The sequence below is a fragment of the Cicer arietinum genome, chromosome 7, assembly GCF_000331145.2.
Source record: "Cicer arietinum cultivar CDC Frontier isolate Library 1 chromosome 7, Cicar.CDCFrontier_v2.0, whole genome shotgun sequence".
NCBI classification, from domain to species: domain Eukaryota; kingdom Viridiplantae; phylum Streptophyta; class Magnoliopsida; order Fabales; family Fabaceae; genus Cicer; species Cicer arietinum.
In genome coordinates, this window is record NC_021166.2 from 21,924,764 (window position 1) to 21,946,968 (window position 22,205).

Below are 22,205 nucleotides of genomic sequence, written 5' to 3' on the forward strand. Positions count from 1 at the left end.
GTCACCTTATCATCCCCCCTTCCTTCTCTCTAACCCTAGCACTCCTACCTATATATATCCATACCCTCTCCTCATTTCCCCTCTCTCTTTCTCTCTCCTCTCTTATCTCACTCCATTTCTTGCCCCTCTCCAATTTTCCGCATCCACACTTCCTCAACCCCAATAAACCAAACCCCAAACATCCAATATTAGGGTTTCATCAAAGTAATGTGATTCATCATTCATTCACCGAACCAAACGACGGTTATTTTTTTTTTCTTTTTCTTTTTCAATCTTTTTTTTGAATCCAATGGCTGAGAAGAGATTCGGTGTGATAGGTTACGCCTTAGCACCAAAGAAACAAAACAGCTTCATCCGCGACTCACTATTAACGCTTGCGAAATCACGCGGAATCGAACTCGTCCGAGTCGACTCAAACGTTTCCTTAGCAGATCAAGGACCGTTCGATTGCGTCCTCCACAAACTCTACGGCGACGATTGGAAACGTCAACTTCAAGATTTCAAAACAAAAAACCCTAATGCGGTAATTCTTGATGCGCCCGAAGCAATCGAGAGGCTACACAACAGAATTTCAATGCTTCAGGTTGTTTCGGAGCTTAGGGTCGACGACCGAACCGAGACGTTCGGGATCCCGAAGCAGATTGTTATTTACGACAAAGAAACGCTATCCGACGGCCAAGCTTCAGAGAGTTTAAAGTTTCCGGTGATAGCGAAACCGTTAGTTGCCGACGGTAGCGCAAAATCGCATAAAATGGCTTTGGTTTTTAGCCACGGCGCGCTGAATAAGCTGAAGCCGCCGATCGTTTTACAGGAATTCGTTAACCACGGCGGCGTGATTTTCAAAGTGTATGTCGTCGGGGAGCACGTTCGATGCGTGAAGAGGAAGTCTCTCCCTGATGTTTCTGAGGAAAAAGCGCTCGGCGTTTCGGAGGATTTGTTGTCGTTTTCGCAGGTTTCGAATCTGGCTAACCGTGATAGTGTTGACGACGAAGATAAGTATTATCAGATGATGAATTTTGATGATACTACTGAGTTGCCGCCGCAGGCTTTTATTGTTGATATTGCTAGTGGTTTGAGGCGTGCTATGAAGCTGAATCTTTTCAATTTCGATGTGATTCGTGATTCTAGACATGGGAATCGGTACCTTATTATTGATATTAATTACTTCCCGGGGTATGCTAAAATGCCTGGTTATGAAACCGTTTTGACAGATTTTTTCTGTGATTTAATGAACAATAAACAGGTAGATGAAAATGTGGAAGAAGAGGGTAATGTGACAAAGATTGTAACTGGTGATGGGGGTGAAGAAAAAGATGAATCTGTTTAAAAAATGATTGTGTTGTTGAAGTTGAACCATTGTGTTTGTTGGTGGCTTTTGGGTAACCAGAAATTCTCCAAATTGGGGTTGAAGAATTGCAGTTTAGGTAGAAGTTGGGTACAGTGGTGAAAAAACAAGACTTTAGGGTTGTTTTTGTGGGTTAGTTTTTTTTAACTTGTTAACAACATGTATATTCGCTTCCACCATTGCTTTGGAGATAGGTACCTTTTTTTCAAACACCCTTATCAAGGTTTAGGAAAGTTGTATTTTGAGGATAAGATCAGTATGCTAGAAACTGTTTTGCTTTGTGCTTTATTCCTTTATTCTCCAATTTGTTAAATTCTATTCTCATTTTGCAGATTTTTTGCTTTGATTGGTTTGATTATATTGATTCTGTTTATGAGTTTCCTTTTCAGTTATTTATTGGTAGGTTCGTTATATGGTATTATGCTGATGAATATTCCTTAAAGATATAATCAGAATAAAGTAGGAAGGATATAGGCTTTTCAGGCTGCCATTGCTTTCGCCTCCAGCTATTGAAACTCCTGAGTAAAGGAGAAAGATGCTTATATTATGGCAACTTGAGAAAACTCATTAATTATCTGTGCCAACACAGATTTAACTTTAATCAAGATACTTAATATTCACTTGTGATTTATGATTTCACTCAATCATTGTAATTATGAGCATATTTAGTGTTTATGTATTGATGGAAGCTCGTGCACATATTTTTTATGGGATTATGGATTATTACGTATGCAGCCATGCTGCTACTTATGATTTGATTATGAGCACCTTGACACATTCACTAACAGAAGCAATTATATAAGAAACTAGAAAACTCATACAAAACAGTCATTTTGGTTTGGATTGGATTCCAAATGCTTCATATGTGTATGCCCAATGATTGCATTGATTTTGAATTTGCTAACTGATGTTCGCGTGTATTGACCTTATTTATATATCCCCTTGTATATTTCATATCTTCATTTTTATGGTACTCAAATAATCATATAAGGCTTCGGCAAAAGTGTTATTTGCAGTAATGCAGTTCTAACTTATTTCTTCATATTTTGGTCAAAACATTTGTGTGCCTTAATTTGGATTGTATATGCTGTTGTCAGCTGGTCATTACAGTTAATATGTGCTGCCAAGAGATTTTAACATTTTCTTTGGTATATCCAAAAAATTGCTAATACATTCTCTGCATTAGAAGGTATGTCTTGTGTGTGAAGAATTTATAGCCCGGGTTTGTCTCATGTTTAGCCCAAAAATATTTGACAGTGTTAACTAATGGCTTTTTTACAAGGCTGACACTAGCATTGAATGATAATGATCAAATAATGATGCATGGGATATTAATTTGACCTGTTGCATATTTATGTTTTTGATTCTTGAAGTGATGTGTCTAATCCTAATCCAAACATGTCAATCACAAGACTTTTCTCTCACTGATTTTGGAGATTTTGTCAAGTGTCCTGTATAAGTGGTACTCCACTGTAATGCTTATATTAAGATAAAGTTATTGGTATGTTTGGTAGGAAATCGGAAAACACAGATCTTTATGTGCAGTGTTGCCTTAACACTCTAGTTGCAATTGTTATCTTGTGACTGCAAGGTTACGGGTTTAAGTCTTGAAACTAGTCTGTTGCAAAACGCATGGTAAGGCTGTGTATGGTAAGTAAGGGATTTGTAATGGATTTGATTTCCTTGACGAACCCTGCCATGGAAGAAGTTTTATTGCATCAGATTGCCCTTTTCAATTTTTTTATCAGACCTTCCTCCAACGCTGACAGTTTATTTGGACCTCATTTTGAAAATTTGAAGTTGGTTGGAATTTATATTATATTTATATAAGCACATTAGTCTACTGAATTTGATTGGTGCAAATTTCACTGCCAATTTTTTCTAATGTTTTATAGTACTAATTTTGTAAACCCTATAGTAGTAGTTGTTTAAAAGCCAGATTGAAATTCCTGTCTTGGATAGCTCAGGTACTTGTTTCCTAAATGTTTGTTTATTTTAATTTAAATTTTATAAACAAATCAATTAAGAAAATGATTGAGAGACGGGTTTGGAGTGTTCTTTAAATGATAAGCATTTTTTTTCTTCCTGAAATGGTAAAGGGCATTAAGGATTTATGCAGATTTGATTTATACTGAAGTGTATGATGCATTTACTAGTGAGGTATATAAGGTGATTAAAAATTTATAGCAACAGAAGTCAAGAAGATGCTTATGTTAGATTTTATTTATTTATGATAGAAAATCTTGTACCAAAAACAGAAAAAGCATTTCCAGGGCTAATATTTTGGGTAAAAGTGGTGGTTGGTGAGTGCCATGTTATTTCGTAAGTTTGTGAAAAAAAGCTAACGTGGATAAGAACAATGTTCAAGACAACACTTAATTGGCCATGTTAATTAGCAAAGTCACCAAAAACATTTTTCCTTCAAAATTACCAAGGTCATTTGATTTTGTCCGCATTGCACACTCTTCACAGTACTATCATCTATATCAACATATTTTAATCTTATCTTAATCTTAGTATATACTGTATAAAACTAGTTTAGTTGCCAAACTTTTCCGCTAAAAATGCAAAATATTATTTTTGTAATTATCTAAATTACCATTTGCATCGTTCACTAATTCGCACTTTCTCCACATATTTATTGACCATCTTTTCTGTCACTTTAAGAATCTATAATTATCTCACATTTTTATAAGTTACTTTTGAATATGCACTTAAAGTTCTTTCTCTTTTTAAGGTACCTAAAAATTATGTTACCTCACCTCACTTTTTTAATGCACACTCGAAGTTGTCTCTTCACAAAACATCTAATTATGGCACAAATTGAATACACAAGATCTATAGTTTGCTCACTTTTCTAAGCAATTTGAGCAAACTATTGTCAAATCAACATCATGCATAGCAACTGTATATCATGCAAAATGAGCTTATGATAAAGGTCAGAGCATTAAAAAGTGTGGTAGCAAGTATTAAAAAAGTGCTGATTATTTTGCTATTTCACCAATTATGCTCTTGTACATGTAGTTGTTGTTGTAGACTAGCTAATTTGAAATAAGCTCCATCTGTGTTCTCTAAAAGACTTGAATGAGTGCCTTGCTCAATAATCTTTCCATCTTGCAAAACAGATATTTGATCTGCATTTTTTATTGTGGATAACCTATGTGCCACTATAATTGTTGTTCTGTTTTGCATCAACTTGTCTAGAGCTTGCTGCACAATACTCTCTGATTCTACATCTAGTGCACTTGTAGCTTCATCCAACAGTAATATTTTGGGGTTTCTTAGAATAGCTCTTGCAATGGCTACCCTTTGTTTTTGGCCACCAGATAGTTGAACTCCTCTCTCGCCTGTTTTGGTTGAGTACCCTTGAGGAAGAGCACTGATGAAATTATGAGCATTGGCTAGTTTAGCTGCTTCAATCACTTCTGATTCAGAGGCTTCTTCTTTTCCATATAGAATGTTTTTGAAAATTGATGTTGCGAAAAGAGCTGGTTCTTGTTGCACTAGACCAATATGCTTCCTTAGGGATTTCAAATTAATCTCCTTGATGTCTTTTCCTGTAAGCATTTGATGAGTCATTGATAAATGAATATCACATTTATGGTCATCTTAGTTCTATATTGCAGACTGAAACAACAATTGCGACAATATAAAGATTTTAGAGATCTCTACAATAACATCACAACCATATTTGTGGCCTCATTGGTTGTACATGTCCTCATTTTTCTGCAATATCAAGGTTGTATATGTCCTCATTTTCGACTGCAATTTAGAACCATGATGGTGACTAGTAGCTAATTGACATTTTACACACATGTAATGAGTCTTTTCTAGAATGCATGCATCTATGCGTCTAACCTTGAGCATTTTACTTATTGAAAAATTATCCTAGATTGGTACATTTATCATGTACTAATGATGGAATAAAAGAATTTAAGGCATAAGGTGTTAAAATAAATTACCATCAATCATCACCTTCCCAGATGTTGGATCATAGAATCTAAGTATAAGGGAGATTATTGAGCTTTTACCAGAACCACTATGTCCGACCAAGGCAAAACTCTTCCCTGAAGGCACTGTTAGATTGAAATCATTAAAAATAACAATGTTTGGTCTTGAAGGATAGCTAAAATTGACCCTTCTTAGCTTAATTGTTCCTTCCACCGTCTTCAACTCTTCTCCAACACCATGTATTATTCCTGATTTTCTATCTATCACTTCAAAAATTGATGAAACCATTTGATTCCCTTTCAAAAGGTCTGGTGCTAGTGCCAAAGTCTCCCCCATAGCCAGTGCTGTTACTATTAAAACCATAAATGACTTCATGATTGATTTAAAGCCAGAAAGCTCTTTTTGAATCAAGACTGATCCATACCTGCAAAACATATACATCTTGGTAAAAATGCAACCTTTGGTGGACGTGACATTTATTAGTAGTTTTGAATTGCAGTTTACAATCGCAATTGCCGCTACAGTATAATAGTTTTAGAAGTCTATAATTGCAATTGCAGTTGAATTGGGTGCATTTTACTGTAGTATAAAAGTTAACAGCAGTTAGCCTAACTGCAATTGCGACTGCAAACTCAATTGAAAATCATTTATATTTGAAGATAGTACATGGACAAGGAAGGTAGAGCTTGTACCATAAGGCTAGACCATAAGATGAGAAAATAAAGAATTGTGAAATGCCATAAAATATGCCAGCAATTTGGCCTCTTTTGAATGAACGCTTAGAAGGCTCAACAAGCTCATCAACATAAAGGTCAATAACTTTTTCTTCTGCACAAAATGCAGCCACAGTCCTTATATTACTGATTGCCTCCCCAGCCAACATGTTTGCTTTTAGATATGCTTTGCTTAGGTTTCCACCAAAGCCTTGCATGAAAAGTTTCTGAAATAAATCATTCCAGGAAGCTAGTAAGACAAAAAAAAAAGAATTTTTTAAAGGTTAAATATGCTTTTAATCATTTAAAATTTTTATTTATTGTTTTAAGTCCTTATATTCTCTTTTTATACCCAACAAATTACAAAAATTGAAACTAAAGACATGCAATTTTGTAATTTGTAGGGACTGAAAAGTTGGTACAGAAACTTAAAACAAAATTATAATTATAAGGTTTAAAAGCATATTTAACTCATTTTCTAATATCTTGATGTTGAAATGATGTGAAAGAGGAAATCACCTCACTAATGTGACCACTAATTATCAAAGGATATGTGGCCAAGACAACAAGTGTTATCCTCCAATTTAAAATGAAAGCAATAATAAATGAAGTAACAACTAAACCAACATTCTGCATGAGAATTGTAGAACGGTCAACCACTATAGTTTTTAACAAAGTTGCATCAGTCTCTAAACGCGATGAAAGCATAGAACTTGTGTTTCTTGTATCATCAAACCAACTGATTTCATTCTTCAAAATAGCTGCATGTTACATGAATAAATGAAATGAGTTAAAGATCATCAAGAGAAATCATCAAGCTCTATAATTTAGAATCAATAAAACAATGTATTGAACACTTGCAAGAACATAATGCATCTTTATAACCAAATTCATTACATGAAAATGTAATGTTCAATAAAATGGATCTTTATTAGTTAATTCAAATAGAACACTAAGTAACACAAGATTTTTGCACGAAAAAGTACAAAACAATATGTGTTACTTCCACTTCCTTTTCGGAACATTTAGCATTTCTCTTATTTCAATAATTAAAAATGTTAAATAAATTGTCTGTTTATAAAACAAGTGTGTTCAACGGTGAACCACTTTGAAAGATGGTCTATGGTGAACTCATACTTAAATCATCTGAAATTTTAACGTGGATCTACAATGCTACTTGAAAGTAGAACTTTACAACACTCTTCATACTCACTGCTGAGATGATGACATGATTAATGAGACTAAAAAACGAATATAAATAAATTTTATGACACAATCCATTTTTCTTTCTTTTGTCGAACAAAAATCAATCAAAACACCGTCTTAGTCATGATGATAAAGAGGACAATTTAATCAATTTTTGTTTCTTTTGTCTAACAAGTAACAGTCCACTGTAGTTATGATAAAAAATTTGCTGTCCAAAATAAAAAATGAAACACGTCATAAGATAACAAACACACAAGTGTAATTAATAACAAGTTAAACATAATTACCAGAAAACATAATTTCCCTGACACGAAGAGTAAGTCTCTCTCCCATGATTCCAAAAGAAAGATGTTCAATGGAATATGCAGTGATAGCTATAATTGCTGCTCCACAGAAAAGAAAAGCAATTTTTTTCACTTCATGTTGTGTGTTATGCCAATCCATATAATAAGAAACAAGAGCATGAGAGATTCCAAGAGCAAAAAGTGGCATAAGAGCACCAGTAATGAAAGCAGATAAAGTTCCAAAAACTCCATAAGACCAATAAGGACCAATCATGGAATATAATCTTGCTAATGAGACATGCTTTGATTTTTCAACACTTCTTGCTTCATCACCACATGCATGGCTAGTAGATTCTTTATCAGAATGAAAACTACTACCAATAGTTGCTGTATTGGATATTTCTACTGAGTTCTTTATGCTACAATTAAAAATATATGTATATATGAGTGTTATACCATATATATAAACTTGAATTTACTATATCATAATTTATGTTATTCACTTGAACATGCATAGGTGTTAAATGAATAAATATCACATTTTTCAATAACCATCCATGCCTAAAATGGAGTATTGGAATATATTGAAATGTATATAAGAGATACAAATATGAGTTATGAAATCAGTGTTTTTCAAATGCAAATGCAAGTTGTGGACCTTGTTATAAATAGAAAGGATTTATTGCATTAAGTTTCATTATTTTGCATTAACTATGTTTAAATACCATATATTGATAAGGTGAAGTAATTTTAGTAAGGCCTTTAAAAATTGAATGTGACTGCAATTTGGATCATATCAGCCGTATTTGACGATGATTCTGCTCTATATCAAGAACCATGATGCAATTACAACTTTGATTTAAGCAAAATGTGGTCGTGTTTGTGGTTACGTGTTAAACATGGATACTGCGACAAAATGAGGACAAATGCAGCCGATGCAGAGATCTCTCAAACCTTTATATTGTGGTTGTAACTACAGACTACAATTGCAGACTGCAATTTAAAACTATCATGTTAGTTGCAATTATGGATGAGAATGAAGCACCTTGACGATTGTCCTAAGCAAGGATCTGGAGAAGGGTGACCTTGAACAAGAGATGCATAAACACTATTTGGATTGGAAATAAGCTCCACATGATTTCCAATTTCCACAACATTCCCTCCTTCAACAACAACTATTATATCTGCATTCCTAATGGTAGAAAGTCTATGTGCAACTATCACAGTTGTTCTACCAATCATGACACGATCAAGAGCCTCTTGTACACTTTTCTCAGACTCTGCATCAAGAGCACTAGTTGCTTCATCTAGTAAAAGGATTGATGGATTCTTAACTATAGCACGAGATATCGCGATCCTTTGTTTTTGTCCCCCTGATAATTGTATCCCTCTTTCACCAACCTGCAAAATAAATTTAGTATTAACTTATGAAGTAAAATCATCCATCAAAATTTATGTTTTGAACTATGAAATCTATTTTTCATAACTTTTTATGTAAAATACACACACTTGTTAGGCACAATATTGTATAGTTTCGACGTTCACTTGTCCTCATAGTTTTACGTTGCAGTCTGCAACTGCAATTGTAGTCAAATATAAAAGTTTTGAGGTCTTTACAACAGTATAAAACTATAGTTGTGGCTGCATCATGCCACATTTGGCTACAATTTACTCCAATATCAATGTTTTTGGCGTAACTATAACTGCTACTGCAACAACAGTTTAGAACCATGCTTGTATAGACAGGGGCCAATAAAATAATTGTTAGAAACATGACATCTCACACATGACCAAGGTTTTAAATAGCGGCCAAATATGACTCATATAATCATAATTAGGATCATGATATGGACGCGAGACATCAAAAACCTTGACGACACTTCCACAATCGCAATCGCAAACTACTTTTCACACATGATTAAGAAATTAAGAAACTTATGTTAAAATGTAGTAGAAGCATTATTACCTGAGTATCTAATCCATCAGGAAGATTGTTGATGAAATTCATGGCATCAGAAAGTTCCAAAGCACTATTTAGTTCTTCAACTGTTGCATCATTTTTACCATACAATATATTCTCCCTTATGCTAGTAGCAAAAAGTGCAGGCTCTTGATTAACTAGTCCAATTTGATGTCTTAGCCATTTTATATCAAGTTCTTTTATATCATTCCTATCCAATAGAATTTGACCAGAAAGTGGTTCATAAAAACGTTCAATCAGTGATATAATTGTGCTTTTTCCTGAACCACTCCCTCCTACAAGAGCCAAAACTTTACCTGAAGGAATATCAAGACTAAGATTGTTGAAGATAACAACATCGGGGCGAGATGGATAACTGAAACAAACATTGATAAGTTGAATGTGACCATCTAGTTTAATTAATTTCCGACCGATTTTCGAGCTGTTTTTGCTAACTGTGTCCCTCTTTATCATCTCAAAAATGGGATAAGCTGCTGCCTTTGCTCTGATAAATGCAGAAATGTCTGGTGCTGCCTGTCCAAGTGACCTGAGAAGTGAGAAGCAAAAGATTATTCATAATGAGTTAGAAAAATGATATGTACACAAAGAAATGCATGCTAACTTGAATCATTTTAAACAAATAAAGGCTTACAGGCCAGAAATGACGACATTGAGCATAGTAGTGAAAGCCAGTCCACCATTGGCAATTTTTTTATGAACAATAATGCTGGTGAACCAAACAAGAAGAGCCCATGATAGAAAAAGGACACAATGCATAGAGCCTAATCCTAGGCCCTTTGCTAAACCTGCTTTTCTACCATTCTTATATGTGTTCCTCAAAGCCACTTTGTATGATATCACTGCTCTTTCCTCTCCTCCAAATGCTTGTACAGTTCTTACATTTCCTATAACCTTATTATATCCACCAAGAGTATAATAATTATTATTTACTAAAGTTTAGTAATAGGTCTTTGCATAAACAAACTTTAGTCATAAGCAGTTAATTAATACAAATTAGCTATAATGGTATAACATTCTCTTTATTAGTCTATGGTAGGTTTTACGATGATATTTACAACCATGATTTTGCAAAAGTCAAGCATATCTTGTTACTAAACGAAACATGTATATATTTATGTATAAGGAAGCATAATATGTTCACTTCTTTACTCAAATGTGTTTTTAGTCCTAATATTCTTACGAGAATAAATATTATAAATTGTTTTACACTTATAGTCAATTACAATTTGCCACAACAACAATCAATTAAATAGTTGTCTTTTATTTAAAAATTGTTCAATATAATATCACAAATTGAATAGTGATAATAGCAGTGATAATTTAAAGTTGTTTTATATTCTCAGCACATTATTTTTAAACTCATATTATTATACTCATTTTTCTGTTTTACTATATCCGTCTCATAATATTTATCGCATTTACCCATTAAAAAAAGATGATAAATAAATAAAATAAAACAAAACGGTGAATTTATTAATTTATCGTTATAACTATTCTCATTATAATAAATGCAAAGTAAAAAATAATTAATAGTGATGTAAATTGTATTAATTAAATAGTACAATTGAAATAAAGTAATTAAAATTATATTTTATAATGAAAATAATTATATTCGAAAAGAGAGAGCATAGTTCTTATCAAATTTGTTCTTGAAATTAGCCCTTTAATTTTATTTTTTAAATTTTAGTGATTAATTTGTTTTAGTTGTCATCGTAATTACTATTAGTTTTCTTTTATTTTCTATATAATGTGTTTTTATTTATTTATTTGAACTCCTATCATACAAGCGACTAGTTGAACACAACCAAAATACTAATGTAAAAGCTATAGATAAGAAAAAGATATATATTACGAACTCAAACAAAATAATATAGAAAAAAAATGAAAAATACATATATTACAAGAACTACTTTGAATAAAATAAATTTTATAGGGTTTAAAATAAAAAATGGATTTATAATAGAGGAAATCACTATTTTTTTTCTTCTAATAGATGAGATGATATATTAAGATAATTCACACACAACTATAAGATCCTGAATTTGATGTGACATCCACAAGAAGTCTTACGCACTCTCCTAAAATGCCACTATATATCCTAATTAAACAGAAAAAATTAACAGATTAGTTATTTGGTGAACTCGCCTCAATTTTAGGACGAAAATGACAACCATTCCAAGGATTAAATTAAAAATCTAGTCTTTATTAGCCTAATCAAAAGCATACTCTAGGCATTTTTTTTCCTTCAATTTAAATGTCAATTAATGTGAGTTGCTAAACAAATCAATTTTGATATTGGCCTATTTGCTTAAGATTTTTTTTTATAAAAAATTATAATATTTTATCTTTTTGTTATAATATGTTAAAAAGATTTTAAAACTAAAGTTTCAAATAAAAATTTGGTTTAAATAATTTATTTTAAACTATCATTTTAATATTTCATCTATTTGTTATAATTTTTCTTTGATAATAAAATTTCAAAAATTGATTAAAATGTAAAACTATTTTGAGAAGTTTTTCATAAAAATAATTTTGAAAGATATATTTTTTTTTTAAAAATGATTTTTATCATGTTAAAATATCTAATAATGAATATTTAAGTTATTTAATATCAAAATTATTTTATTTAATCGATAATAAATGAGTCAAAAACAACTCCTACTATTTTGAATAAATTATCATAAAAATGATTTTTTTTAAAATATAAAATTAAAATTACTTTTTAAAAATCTTAAACAAATAGATCTATTATATGCATATCTAGTTATTTTATTTTATTAAGTTTTTAATTTAGATAAGTAAAATGAAATATAAAGCGAAAGTTACCTCTTTAGCGATTTGACCAGCTCTGACATATGATTTACGAACCTTTGCAACAAGGCCAATTGTGACATAGGCATAAAGGCCTCCAGCAATAGCAATCAAAGGAACAATTGCAAGTGTCACTAAACTTATCTGCCACACTCTTATAAAACCGATAATAAATCCCGCTAAAAATCTACTTATATAGTGCATAAAGTTTCCAACCTGTAAATCAATCAATCAATTAATTACTATAACACATCTTTTATTGAACAAACAAACAAACACTTGAACAATTATACCTTCTCAGATAATGCCTCTTGAACAATTAAGATGTCACTCGTAATAGAAGAAATAACCTCTCCAGTTGAAACCTCAGTATCAAAAAGACTTATATCTTGATTCAACATTGATCTTAAATATGCCATTCTCATCTTTGCTGCTTGACGTTCTCCAGTATGCATCCAACAAGCTACCTCTATTGTGAAATCAACATTGCCACCCACGAAGGTAAAACGTACTAAATTTAATCAAATATTGTTACTAGAGTTAAAGTCTTATAAAATAAATTCATACCTGCCCATGATGAAAACAATATTAATATACTTAGATACAAAAAATCCAATGAATACTGCACAATCGCAAACAGGCATAATATTAATATTAAAATTAATTAATAAAAATTCCATATATATAACTGAAGAATAAACCATGCATATTAATTATTTAAGGTTAGAAACATAATTAGTTAAGTTGGTTATACTAATTAGTTATTTTATATTAGATAATTGTTTATCTAGTTGATTAAATAAATCTTTGTAATTCTTGATGTAATTAACTCTCTTTATTATTAATATTTTTTTTATTTTATTTTTATCTTATATCAATATCATTCAATTTGCTATTCTCTATTTTTCTCTTATCAATAACTTAAATTAAAAATCATAATATTTAAAAAGGATATCTCATTAACAAGCTAGTTCACAAATTTTAAAACAACTTTAGAAATCTATACTAAATTTATTTCCGAGGATAATTTTGTTATGTTATATGATTGAACAAATGGAACTTATAAAAAAAATATTGAAATAAGAACTAAAATTAATACTAAAAATAAAACACAAAAGTTAGTTTAAATTTTTGTTTTTAATCGTCTGATTTTCTGGAGAATAAAATTTTAATAATTCAGAATATGACCAATAATGATTTCAATCAGAATTATAATTTAGGCTCTCTCGAACGATTCGTTTTTAATTGAAATTTATTAACCATTTGAGCTAAATCACTTGATTAAATTAGTTTAAATTAAATTAATACAAATAGATCAATTATTAAATTATATGTAAAATTTTCCACATAGTTGATTTTAAGTTTAATATAAATGAAAATTTAAATTATAAAAATAAAAATATTTAAAATATGAACTAAACATAGAAAAGATTATTCTATATCACCAAAAAAAAAAAAATAAGATTATCCTAAAAATTGTAAAAATATAAATTAATCGAGGATATAAAAACAACTAAAGAATTTTACATAATTGTTTATAATGTAGATAAATGTTTATAACGTAGATATATCATGGTCTTTATTTTATCTTTTTATTAATGAATACTCTTTAGTTTTGACAACATCATATATTTATTATACTCTTGTTTAATTACGATGTTTATTATTTCATTTATTCTATTATCCATGGTACTTTTTGTACAAAATCTTTACCCCATATTTGGGTAAAAAAGATTAACATGGTCCCCAAGTGGAAAATGCATGGGAAGATAAAACAATCACACAACACACAAAAAGTTATTCTTAACTTATTATTAATAAGAAGAAGAAAAAAAACAAACCTTGGCAACTTGGTGAGAAGCTTCTTTGGGAAAAAGGTAAACCAAGGCAATAACATTAATAATTTTTCCAAAGAAGATAAAGAAAATAGGAACAGATGCACCATGAATGCATGCACCAACAGATCCAACGGCCATCAACACATAATCGTAGAAATCAGCAAATGAGAAAAGCTTGAGCAATGGAACCTTCCTCCTTGATAATGAACCTCTTTTTGATGACATATTAATTCAATTGGCTTGAGAGATGAGCTAAATTATGAAAAGCTTCACTATATATATATATGACCTAGCTTCTGCAATGGTAATTGAATAATATCATTACTATATAGTAAAAATGATGGGATATAGTAACCATATAGAGTCAATCTAAACCGATTACATTTATATATAATTTATATATTATTATTATACACAATATTTTGAAACACAAATTTCACATCAACTTCAATTGTTAACACACTTTATATGGTTAATTGTATTTAGTTAAACGATACATCAATATTTTTAACAAACGTGCATATATAATTATTACACAATGCTATTGTGATGATAGACTAGTTAGTTAAGGATAGACTAATTAGTTAGGTTAGTAAGTTTGTTAGAAACTTAAGAAGTTAGTTAGTCCAATTAGCTCTATAAATAAGACTATTCACATATTATGAATTACAATCTTACTTTCAGTGTCTTATGCAATTTATCTTCAAACAATGATGAAGAGAGATACCACTTAACAAATTTGGGTTTCTGGTGTTTTGAATTGTTTAATTAGTTTTTTGTTCCCATGCTACATTGTGTTTCTTTGATTCAACTTTGAGGGGACTATAATTACATGATGCTATTGTTTGGATACATTTGTTAGTCAGTTTAGTACGTTGTTTAGGAGGTTAAGAAGTTACTTAGCACAATTAGCTTTATAAATAGGACCATTCATTATATAATTTAAATATTATCTTGTACAATGTGCATTTCGATTCTTATGCTCTTAATTAATTAAAGAGTCGTATAATCCTTATTTTTCAAATGCATATGATTTACAACTATAGAATCATCAAATTACTAATAATAATTAATTAGCTAAACTGAAAAAGTGTACATGTTATTCAATTCTGCGGTAGAATTTAAGAAGCTAGTTTGTGCTTTGGTAATCTCAAATCGCTAACTTGAAATAGATAATTTATTGTGTTTAACTAAAGTAAAACTATTTGGCAATGTTTATTGTTAACTTCACGAGCTTATAGCATTTTTTTTTACTAATTTATAGCATTTATTTAGATATTTGAATTTATAGTATATATTAAAAGATATTTTTTATTAGTATATATTTTTCTTACTAGTTTATAGCATTTATTTTGAAAAATATTTGAATTTATAGTATATTATTTTTATGATGTTTTGATTTTCATTTGAAGAAAATTAAAGTTTCAGCTCCTCTATCGTGAACAACTCACTTTAAAGAGTAAAATAGATAATTACGAACTATCAATAACAAATCAAATATACATACATCACAACCAATTATGAATTTATTATAATAGCAACCCTTAATTTTCTCACTTTACACTTTCTTAATTTTCTCACTTTATACTTTCCTCACACTTTACAGTATTTAAATTCAAAAATTAATATTACTACTATAAATTTCATTCTATTATGTCATTTTATTTTCATTAGTTATAATTCAACTATTAATTTTATCAATCTTTCAAAAAAAAAAAAAAACCTATTCATTTTTATCAAACATTTAAAATTCAATATGTTACTTATATATACTTTTATTTATTAACTTGCTAACTTATCTATTATTGCTATTATTAGTACCCTTTGCAAACGTATTTACTGTCTCCTAATCCATCTATCTATTACTTGTTTCTAACCATCGCCTTATACAACTCAACTCACAATACACGTTAAATTTGTACATAGCTTGAGCAAGTTCAATCTCAATAAAAGTGAAAAACACACACTATTAAATGAGGAGCTATATTAAAATATGTTTGAACCTAAAATATATATGTAAAAAATTTAGGTTAATTTCTTTAAATACTTTTGATATTATTCTTAATTTAAAATATTCATAACTATATACTCGTGATTTTTTAAAATTTATAATTTTTTATCAAATTTTATTTTAAATTAAAAATCAAAATACCTAAAGAAATGCACACAAATTTTATAAAAAAATAATTAGTTTCAAAATTAGCACAAAAACCGAAATAAAAAACATATTAAGATCATTCCTAAAATTACAATGATTTGAGGGGGAGAAAAATAGAAAGAAACCTGTGGGAGGCAGTGGTAGCTAAACTAGTGGAAATTAAGTAATTAAACCTTCACAACAGCTACAAGCTTCACTAAAGTGATTCTGGAGGCTTCAAATTTGAAAGAATTACCAGAAGAAGCTTGTAAGGGTGATTTGGTTCGGCTTCAATATAATATAAAGCTACCACGTTGTTTGTTGTAATTATAATACTTAGAGAAGAAGAAATCAATTGAGGAAGTGTTTCGTATACTTGTTTGTTTCTTCTTTTTTTTTTCTTAGATTCTAAGAAAATATGTTGTACTCCCTCGGTTTTGATTAAAATAAAAATAATTAATTAATTTCATTTATTAAAAAACTTAGTTAAATTAATGTAATTATTCTCTTGAATTTCATACAAAATATAAATAATAATAATAAAGTCATTGAAAAAAATTATATTATTTTTGTAGATAAAATAAATTTATTACTTATATTTTAGACTACAAAAATATAAGTTATTTTTCTTATATTCAGTATTAACTATGCGACAAATTTTTAAGAGAAATGTCGGGAGAGGTAACTCAGCTGTAAGCTCATGCTCTATACACTCTTTTGCTTAAATGACAAGTCATAGAGAACAAAAAGTATGAGACAAGATAAGAAGAGATCATACTCAAATATATGCGGAACATATATAGAAATATATTAAATGAAGGTCTTAAACAACACATGTATTGACAAATATGAAATTAAAATAATGGATTTTTTAAAGCACCATGCATAATCGATTAATTGTTTTCCGATTCCAGGAAAATTTGATTCACATTGTAACTCTAAACAACAAATATGGACAATGGCACTAAAGAATAAATGGAGTAATTGTTTAGATACGCATGCATCGATCCCCAAAGAATGCTAAGAGATATTTTCTTGATGCAATATGATAAATACATTATATGATATAAAATTAGATTTAGTAATGACTAATGATCCAATAAATATTTATTTTATTATGTCTTTGATGCACACGTATATGTATCGTCGTAATAACATAATAGAATATGATAAGACACTAAATAAATTTTTAATTTGCATAATTTTAAAGGATGTGATGTAAAAATTAAAGACATTGTAAAAATGACCAATAATACAATTTTATACTCAGAGAACATGTCATCGTGAAAGAATAACTCACCGATTTATGTGGTACATAAATTAGGATAATTATAAATTTACTCTTGCACTTTAGTGGGAAAATAGTTTGAAGGCTTAATTAGTTTTATAATACTAAATTAAGCTGACAATACAATCTTGATAAAAAGTATCATTGTTAAGTAATATTATCTCCGTCCATGTATATAAAACCATATTAATTAAATTACAGAAATTAAGAACGATGATGGTAGTATTGTATTTGTTTGCAATTTGAAATGTTTTAATAGTTTATTTTTAAAGTGAGAAAATTAGTTAATAGTTTGATTGTCGTATTTTTTTATAGATTGCAGAAAAAAGTTGTAATATGATTAAGGGTAAGTTAATAAAAAAAAAAATGATTAATCGTAGATAAAATTTTAAAACTTGTTTACCTAGTTTTTACTCACTCTTTCAAAAATTTAACAAATACCTACTAATTTTGAATCTTCCTAAACTTCTGAAACCAACAAGTAAGTTTCTTTCAAATCTTTCAAACTTCTGAAACGTAATTTTTTTAAAAAATTAAATTTTTTTCGAAACTTTAGAAGGAGCTCAATTCGAAATGAGAAATTTTCAAGAATTTTGAATCATTCGAACAATTTGAAATGCTCGAAGTAGGATAAAGTTAAGAATTTCAAAACTTCCGAACAATATGAAACTTTTGAAATATGAAATTTTTTTCGAACATTTCAAATATTAAAACATTTGAAGGTTTTGAAACATTTGAAATGTTTGATAATTTTTAAATTTTTATTTAAATTATTGATATGATAATTAATATGTTAACTTAATTTTATGGTGTCTAGAACCAAAGATGCGAACAAATAAATTATTCGTACTATAGTCAGCAACATAGGCAGTAGAGGTGATATAGCTGATAAAGTTTCACCCACAACATCAAATGGACAAATGAATGAAACAAACCGTCTACCTCCCCAGCATCGTCGTAGACATGGTTTTAGGTCTCATGACCTTGGTGATGATGTTTAGGAGTCTGAACAGATGGATTACAAGAAAGTTGAGGAGCAGTACGTCTTAGACCAGGTTCAACAGCCCAAATTCCCTTAAGGGCCATCGATGTTGACACAATATGTACACCATGTGGCTCGTAGAATATGAGAAGAAGAGGTATATTTTAATTTTTTTTTTAATTAAGAATAAACATATATTATATTTAGTACATTTTTGTAATGAAATTTAATACATGATTTTATTGTTATATTTTTTAATTACTCGTAGGATCGTGGTCCGTTGAAGGTGATCACTCATATCTTAAAATTGAAGAAGTTTGCTGACGTACCTATACTAGATATTGTACAACATTGATTCAAGAATATAAGTTGGTACATTTGTCTTCAATTTGTTTGACGATGATTGATGCTGGTCTCATATATGCATTTTTAGAAAGATGGCATAGAGAGACCAACTCGTTTCATATGTCATTTGGAGAGATGACGATCACAATGGATGGCGTCACGACTCTTCGTCACATTCCTCCTTGTGGTAAGTTCCTAGATGCACCAATAAATATGAATACTAATAAGGTTGTAATTGTTACAGTTGTTGGGAGCAACCTTGGATGATGTAGTTGTTGAGATAAATTATAACAAATATGCACAATATAGACTACATTGGTTACATGATTTATATAAACGTCTCATTCAAACTAACATGTTTGAGTGTGTTGCTAGAACGTACCTCTTGCATTTAGTTGGAAGCACTATTTTCGCCGACAAGGCTCACACTCGTGTGGAGGCGAAATATATTAGTTTGTTCATTGTTTTATATCATTTGTCGGGACTATGCATGAGATACCGCTGTATTGGTTGTGCTATATGACAACCTGAGATATGGAGATGTTCACGACACTAGATAGTTAGGAGGACATATGACTCAATTACATGTATATGATTCATAATAAGTTGTGTTATTTATATATTAAGTTGTATTTTTAATCTACTAAATTGTCTTTTATTTTTGGTACAGTGCTAGATTTACGAGCATTATCCTAACATCTATAAGCGGAGCGATAGTGGAACGAATCTTGCGCATATTCCAAGAGCCTATGGGTGGACTGCAAAACACGTTGTTGAAGTTGGATTGCTAACATATCAGCGGAGACTTAATGTTATTTTACTTGATGATGTACTTTTTACACCCTACAATGATGACCGAACTAATCATCTTTTTGAAGCAATGTCGATGTTCTCCGGCTACCTTCGTTGGGGTGAAGTTTCAATCCCATATCTACCAGAGCGATGTCTTCGACAATTTGGTCACATTCAGTGCATTCTGCATGACGTTCCTCGGGTGCCAGATATAGATTGGGAGTGGCAAAATACTATGAGAGCATGTATAACGATATTTTGGAGTCTATGTCCTCTAGTGATGTTTTTTGTTGAGGTCTCTATGGACTATTACATCTGGTGCTTAAATGTTTCACATCCTCTAATCCTCTCTGATGCTCCACTTGCTAGTCCACCTACTGTTGTACAAGTTCCGTCATCTTCTGCACAAGTTGGTCCATCTTCGACACATGACCGTAAAGCATATGAGCTTTTACGTAGAGCTATACGGATGGTAAATCCAATGGGCGAAGTTCATGAAATATTAAGTGAGTTAATATGCATGTTCTCAAGAGACTATTAGTAGATTGTGTTATGTATCATAAATATATTTTGTATTATCAATAGTTTGTATCATGAAATTCTATTCTAATATGAATTTTCAAACATCAATACTTAAATTTTATTCTATAAGTAAATAATTAAAAGTTCAACTCTAACTTAATACCAAAAAAGAGGCAACAAAACTTCACACATACAACTTCATTTAAGGAAAGACAATGATTTGAAAACTTCACACATATATATACTAATCTTCATTTAATGAATTATGAGATGGTTTGATAAATTTTGGATCTACGAGTTCCCAATGCTTAAGAAGTCTTGCATAAGGTATTTCTCATGTCTTCGCACAATCACTACAAAAGTCTCTCACTTTCTATGAACAATAAAACATTAAACATTAGTTTATCTGAACAAGAAAATATTAACCATTAATTTACTATTAAACAGTACTATCAATCATAAATTTTACATGTACCAATTGTTGAGACAAACTCTATATTTTAAGTTTTGATGAAAATAAACAAAGGTTAATTAGGAATGTTAATTATGATTCTAAATGTTATGTTAATTTAACTTGTATTTTTGAGTGGATTTAATTAAGAGCAGAATCAAGCAAATCAAGAAAAGACAACAACAAGATCATTCTGCATCATAACAGAGAATGATCTTCAGCTTCAACAAATTATCCATCACAGCATATTGGTCAAATCTTTTCTATCCCTGTGATAAAAAGTCTGCTATGGAAATCATTCATATCTAATCAGTACATGGCAAGGAACAAGTAGGAATCATCCAGACTCAAAAAGGTTGATTTAATTCTTTGTTTGTTTTTAATTACTTTTGGAAAAAAAAAATATACCCTCGCTTTGAAAAACGGGGTGTTACAATTTCAGATAGGCACGAATCCATTAAGAGTGCCTATAATAATCCAAATAATGGTTGGCATGATCCTCCGTCAACACATGTGTACTGCATCCGACACATTGCACAAAATTTCATGAGAGAGTTCAAGGACAAAGGACTTCAAAGAAAACTCGTTTGTATGGGTAATGATCTAATTCTTCTTAGTATATTTTCCATTTATCACTTAATCATATTTGATAATTTTTACATCATTTCTTACAGGATATGCATTAAATGAGCCATCATTCAAGTATTACCGCAATGAAATCAAGATGGAAAATCCAGAGGCTTTAAGATGGATCGATAATATCCCCCCAGAACAATGGACTATGGCTTATTCTCAAGGTCGACGATGGGGACACATGACAACAAACGTTTCCGAGTCCATCAACACAGTGCTCAAGGGTACACGCAATCTCCCAATCACTGCTTTGGTACAATCAACATACTATAGATTGGGAGTTTTATATGCAGAAAGGGGACAACAACATCAGGCATCATTAGCTTCTGGTCGAGTATACACAGACGATTGCATGGACAAGATTAAATGTGAAGTTGGTAAATCTAATACTCACCAAGTCACGCAATTCGACCGAAATTATTATTCTTTCATGGTGCATGAAACAGTAAACCCAAGAGAGGTGCGACCAATTGGTCATTTCGAAGTCAACCTTCAAAGAAAATGGTGTGATTGTGGAAAATTTCAAGCTATACATATTCCTTGCTCACATGCCATAGCTGCATGTTCTTATGCTCGTCAAAACTATTTAGTGCTTATATCTGACGTGTACAAGGTTGTTAATGTATTTAACATCTACAAAGAAGAGTTTCCACCTATACCTAATGAAGGATATTGGCCCACATATGAAGGTGAAACATTGTATCACAATCCTCAAATGCGGAGAAATAAAAAAGGTCGTCCAAATAGTACCCGTATTAGAACTGAAATGGACGTTAAAGAAAAAATACCGAGAAAATGTGGATTATGTCGATTAACTGGCCATACTCGAAAACATTGTCCAAATGTTACAGCCAGCTCTAGTCAATTATCCTAATTTCTATTTGTGTAGTTCTATTTGCAAAAAATTTATCATAATTTAAAATTTC

The 22,205-nt window shown here is 30.5% G+C and overlaps 3 protein-coding genes across 4 annotated transcripts; 2 read left to right on the forward strand and 1 right to left on the reverse strand.

The window, feature by feature from the left end:
- On the forward strand, window positions 1–1,676 carry LOC101510649 (inositol-tetrakisphosphate 1-kinase 1-like). Its single transcript, XM_004509680.4, has one exon. The coding sequence runs from the start codon at window positions 290–292 to the stop codon at window positions 1,325–1,327; it is 1,038 nt and encodes a 345-aa protein (XP_004509737.1). The 5' UTR covers window positions 1–289; the 3' UTR covers window positions 1,328–1,676.
- Window positions 1,677–4,133: 2,457 nt separating this feature from the next.
- Window positions 4,134–16,584, reverse strand: LOC101510971 (ABC transporter B family member 2-like). 2 transcript variants are annotated; one of them, XM_004509681.4, is made up of 13 exons: window positions 16,413–16,584; window positions 14,133–14,425; window positions 12,859–12,913; window positions 12,585–12,760; window positions 12,307–12,507; window positions 10,112–10,371; window positions 9,466–10,006; window positions 8,545–8,900; window positions 7,503–7,918; window positions 6,529–6,770; window positions 5,989–6,236; window positions 5,308–5,720; window positions 4,134–4,902 (listed from the first exon to the last, which is right to left on the reverse strand). In XM_004509681.4, exons 2-13 carry the CDS (start codon window positions 14,352–14,354, stop codon window positions 4,343–4,345), a joined length of 3,690 nt encoding a protein of 1,229 aa, XP_004509738.1. In that variant the 5' UTR covers window positions 14,355–14,425; window positions 16,413–16,584; the 3' UTR covers window positions 4,134–4,342. The 2 variants fall into 2 exon arrangements, with proteins under 2 accessions (XP_004509738.1, XP_073219421.1); XM_073363320.1 differs by lacking the exons at window positions 12,859–12,913; window positions 16,413–16,584 and having other exon boundaries at window positions 12,585–12,858; window positions 14,133–14,267.
- A 2,351-nt stretch (window positions 16,585–18,935) lies between these two features.
- Window positions 18,936–20,214, forward strand: LOC140918709 (uncharacterized). The gene is made up of 2 exons (XM_073363502.1): window positions 18,936–19,109; window positions 19,558–20,214. Exons 1-2 carry the CDS (start codon window positions 18,936–18,938, stop codon window positions 20,212–20,214), a joined length of 831 nt encoding a protein of 276 aa, XP_073219603.1.
- Window positions 20,215–22,205: the final 1,991 nt, after the last annotated feature.

Coding starts and splice junctions, on each gene's coding strand:
- LOC101510649 (XM_004509680.4), top strand. CDS start 290: ATGGCTGAGAAGAGATTCGGTGTGATAGGTTACGCCTTAGCACCAAAG.
- LOC101510971 (XM_004509681.4), bottom strand. CDS start 14,354: ATGTCATCAAAAAGAGGTTCATTATCAAGGAGGAAGGTTCCATTGCTC. Junction 6,771..7,502: donor CAGGGAAATTATGTTTTCTG/GTAATTATGTTT, acceptor TGTAACATGCAG/CTATTTTGAAGAATGAAATC. Junction 4,903..5,307: donor TGGGAAGGTGATGATTGATG/GTAATTTATTTT, acceptor AAATGCTTACAG/GAAAAGACATCAAGGAGATT.
- LOC140918709 (XM_073363502.1), top strand. CDS start 18,936: ATGATTGATGCTGGTCTCATATATGCATTTTTAGAAAGATGGCATAGA. Junction 19,110..19,557: donor TAAATATGAATACTAATAAG/GTTGTAATTGTT, acceptor GTACAGTGCTAG/ATTTACGAGCATTATCCTAA.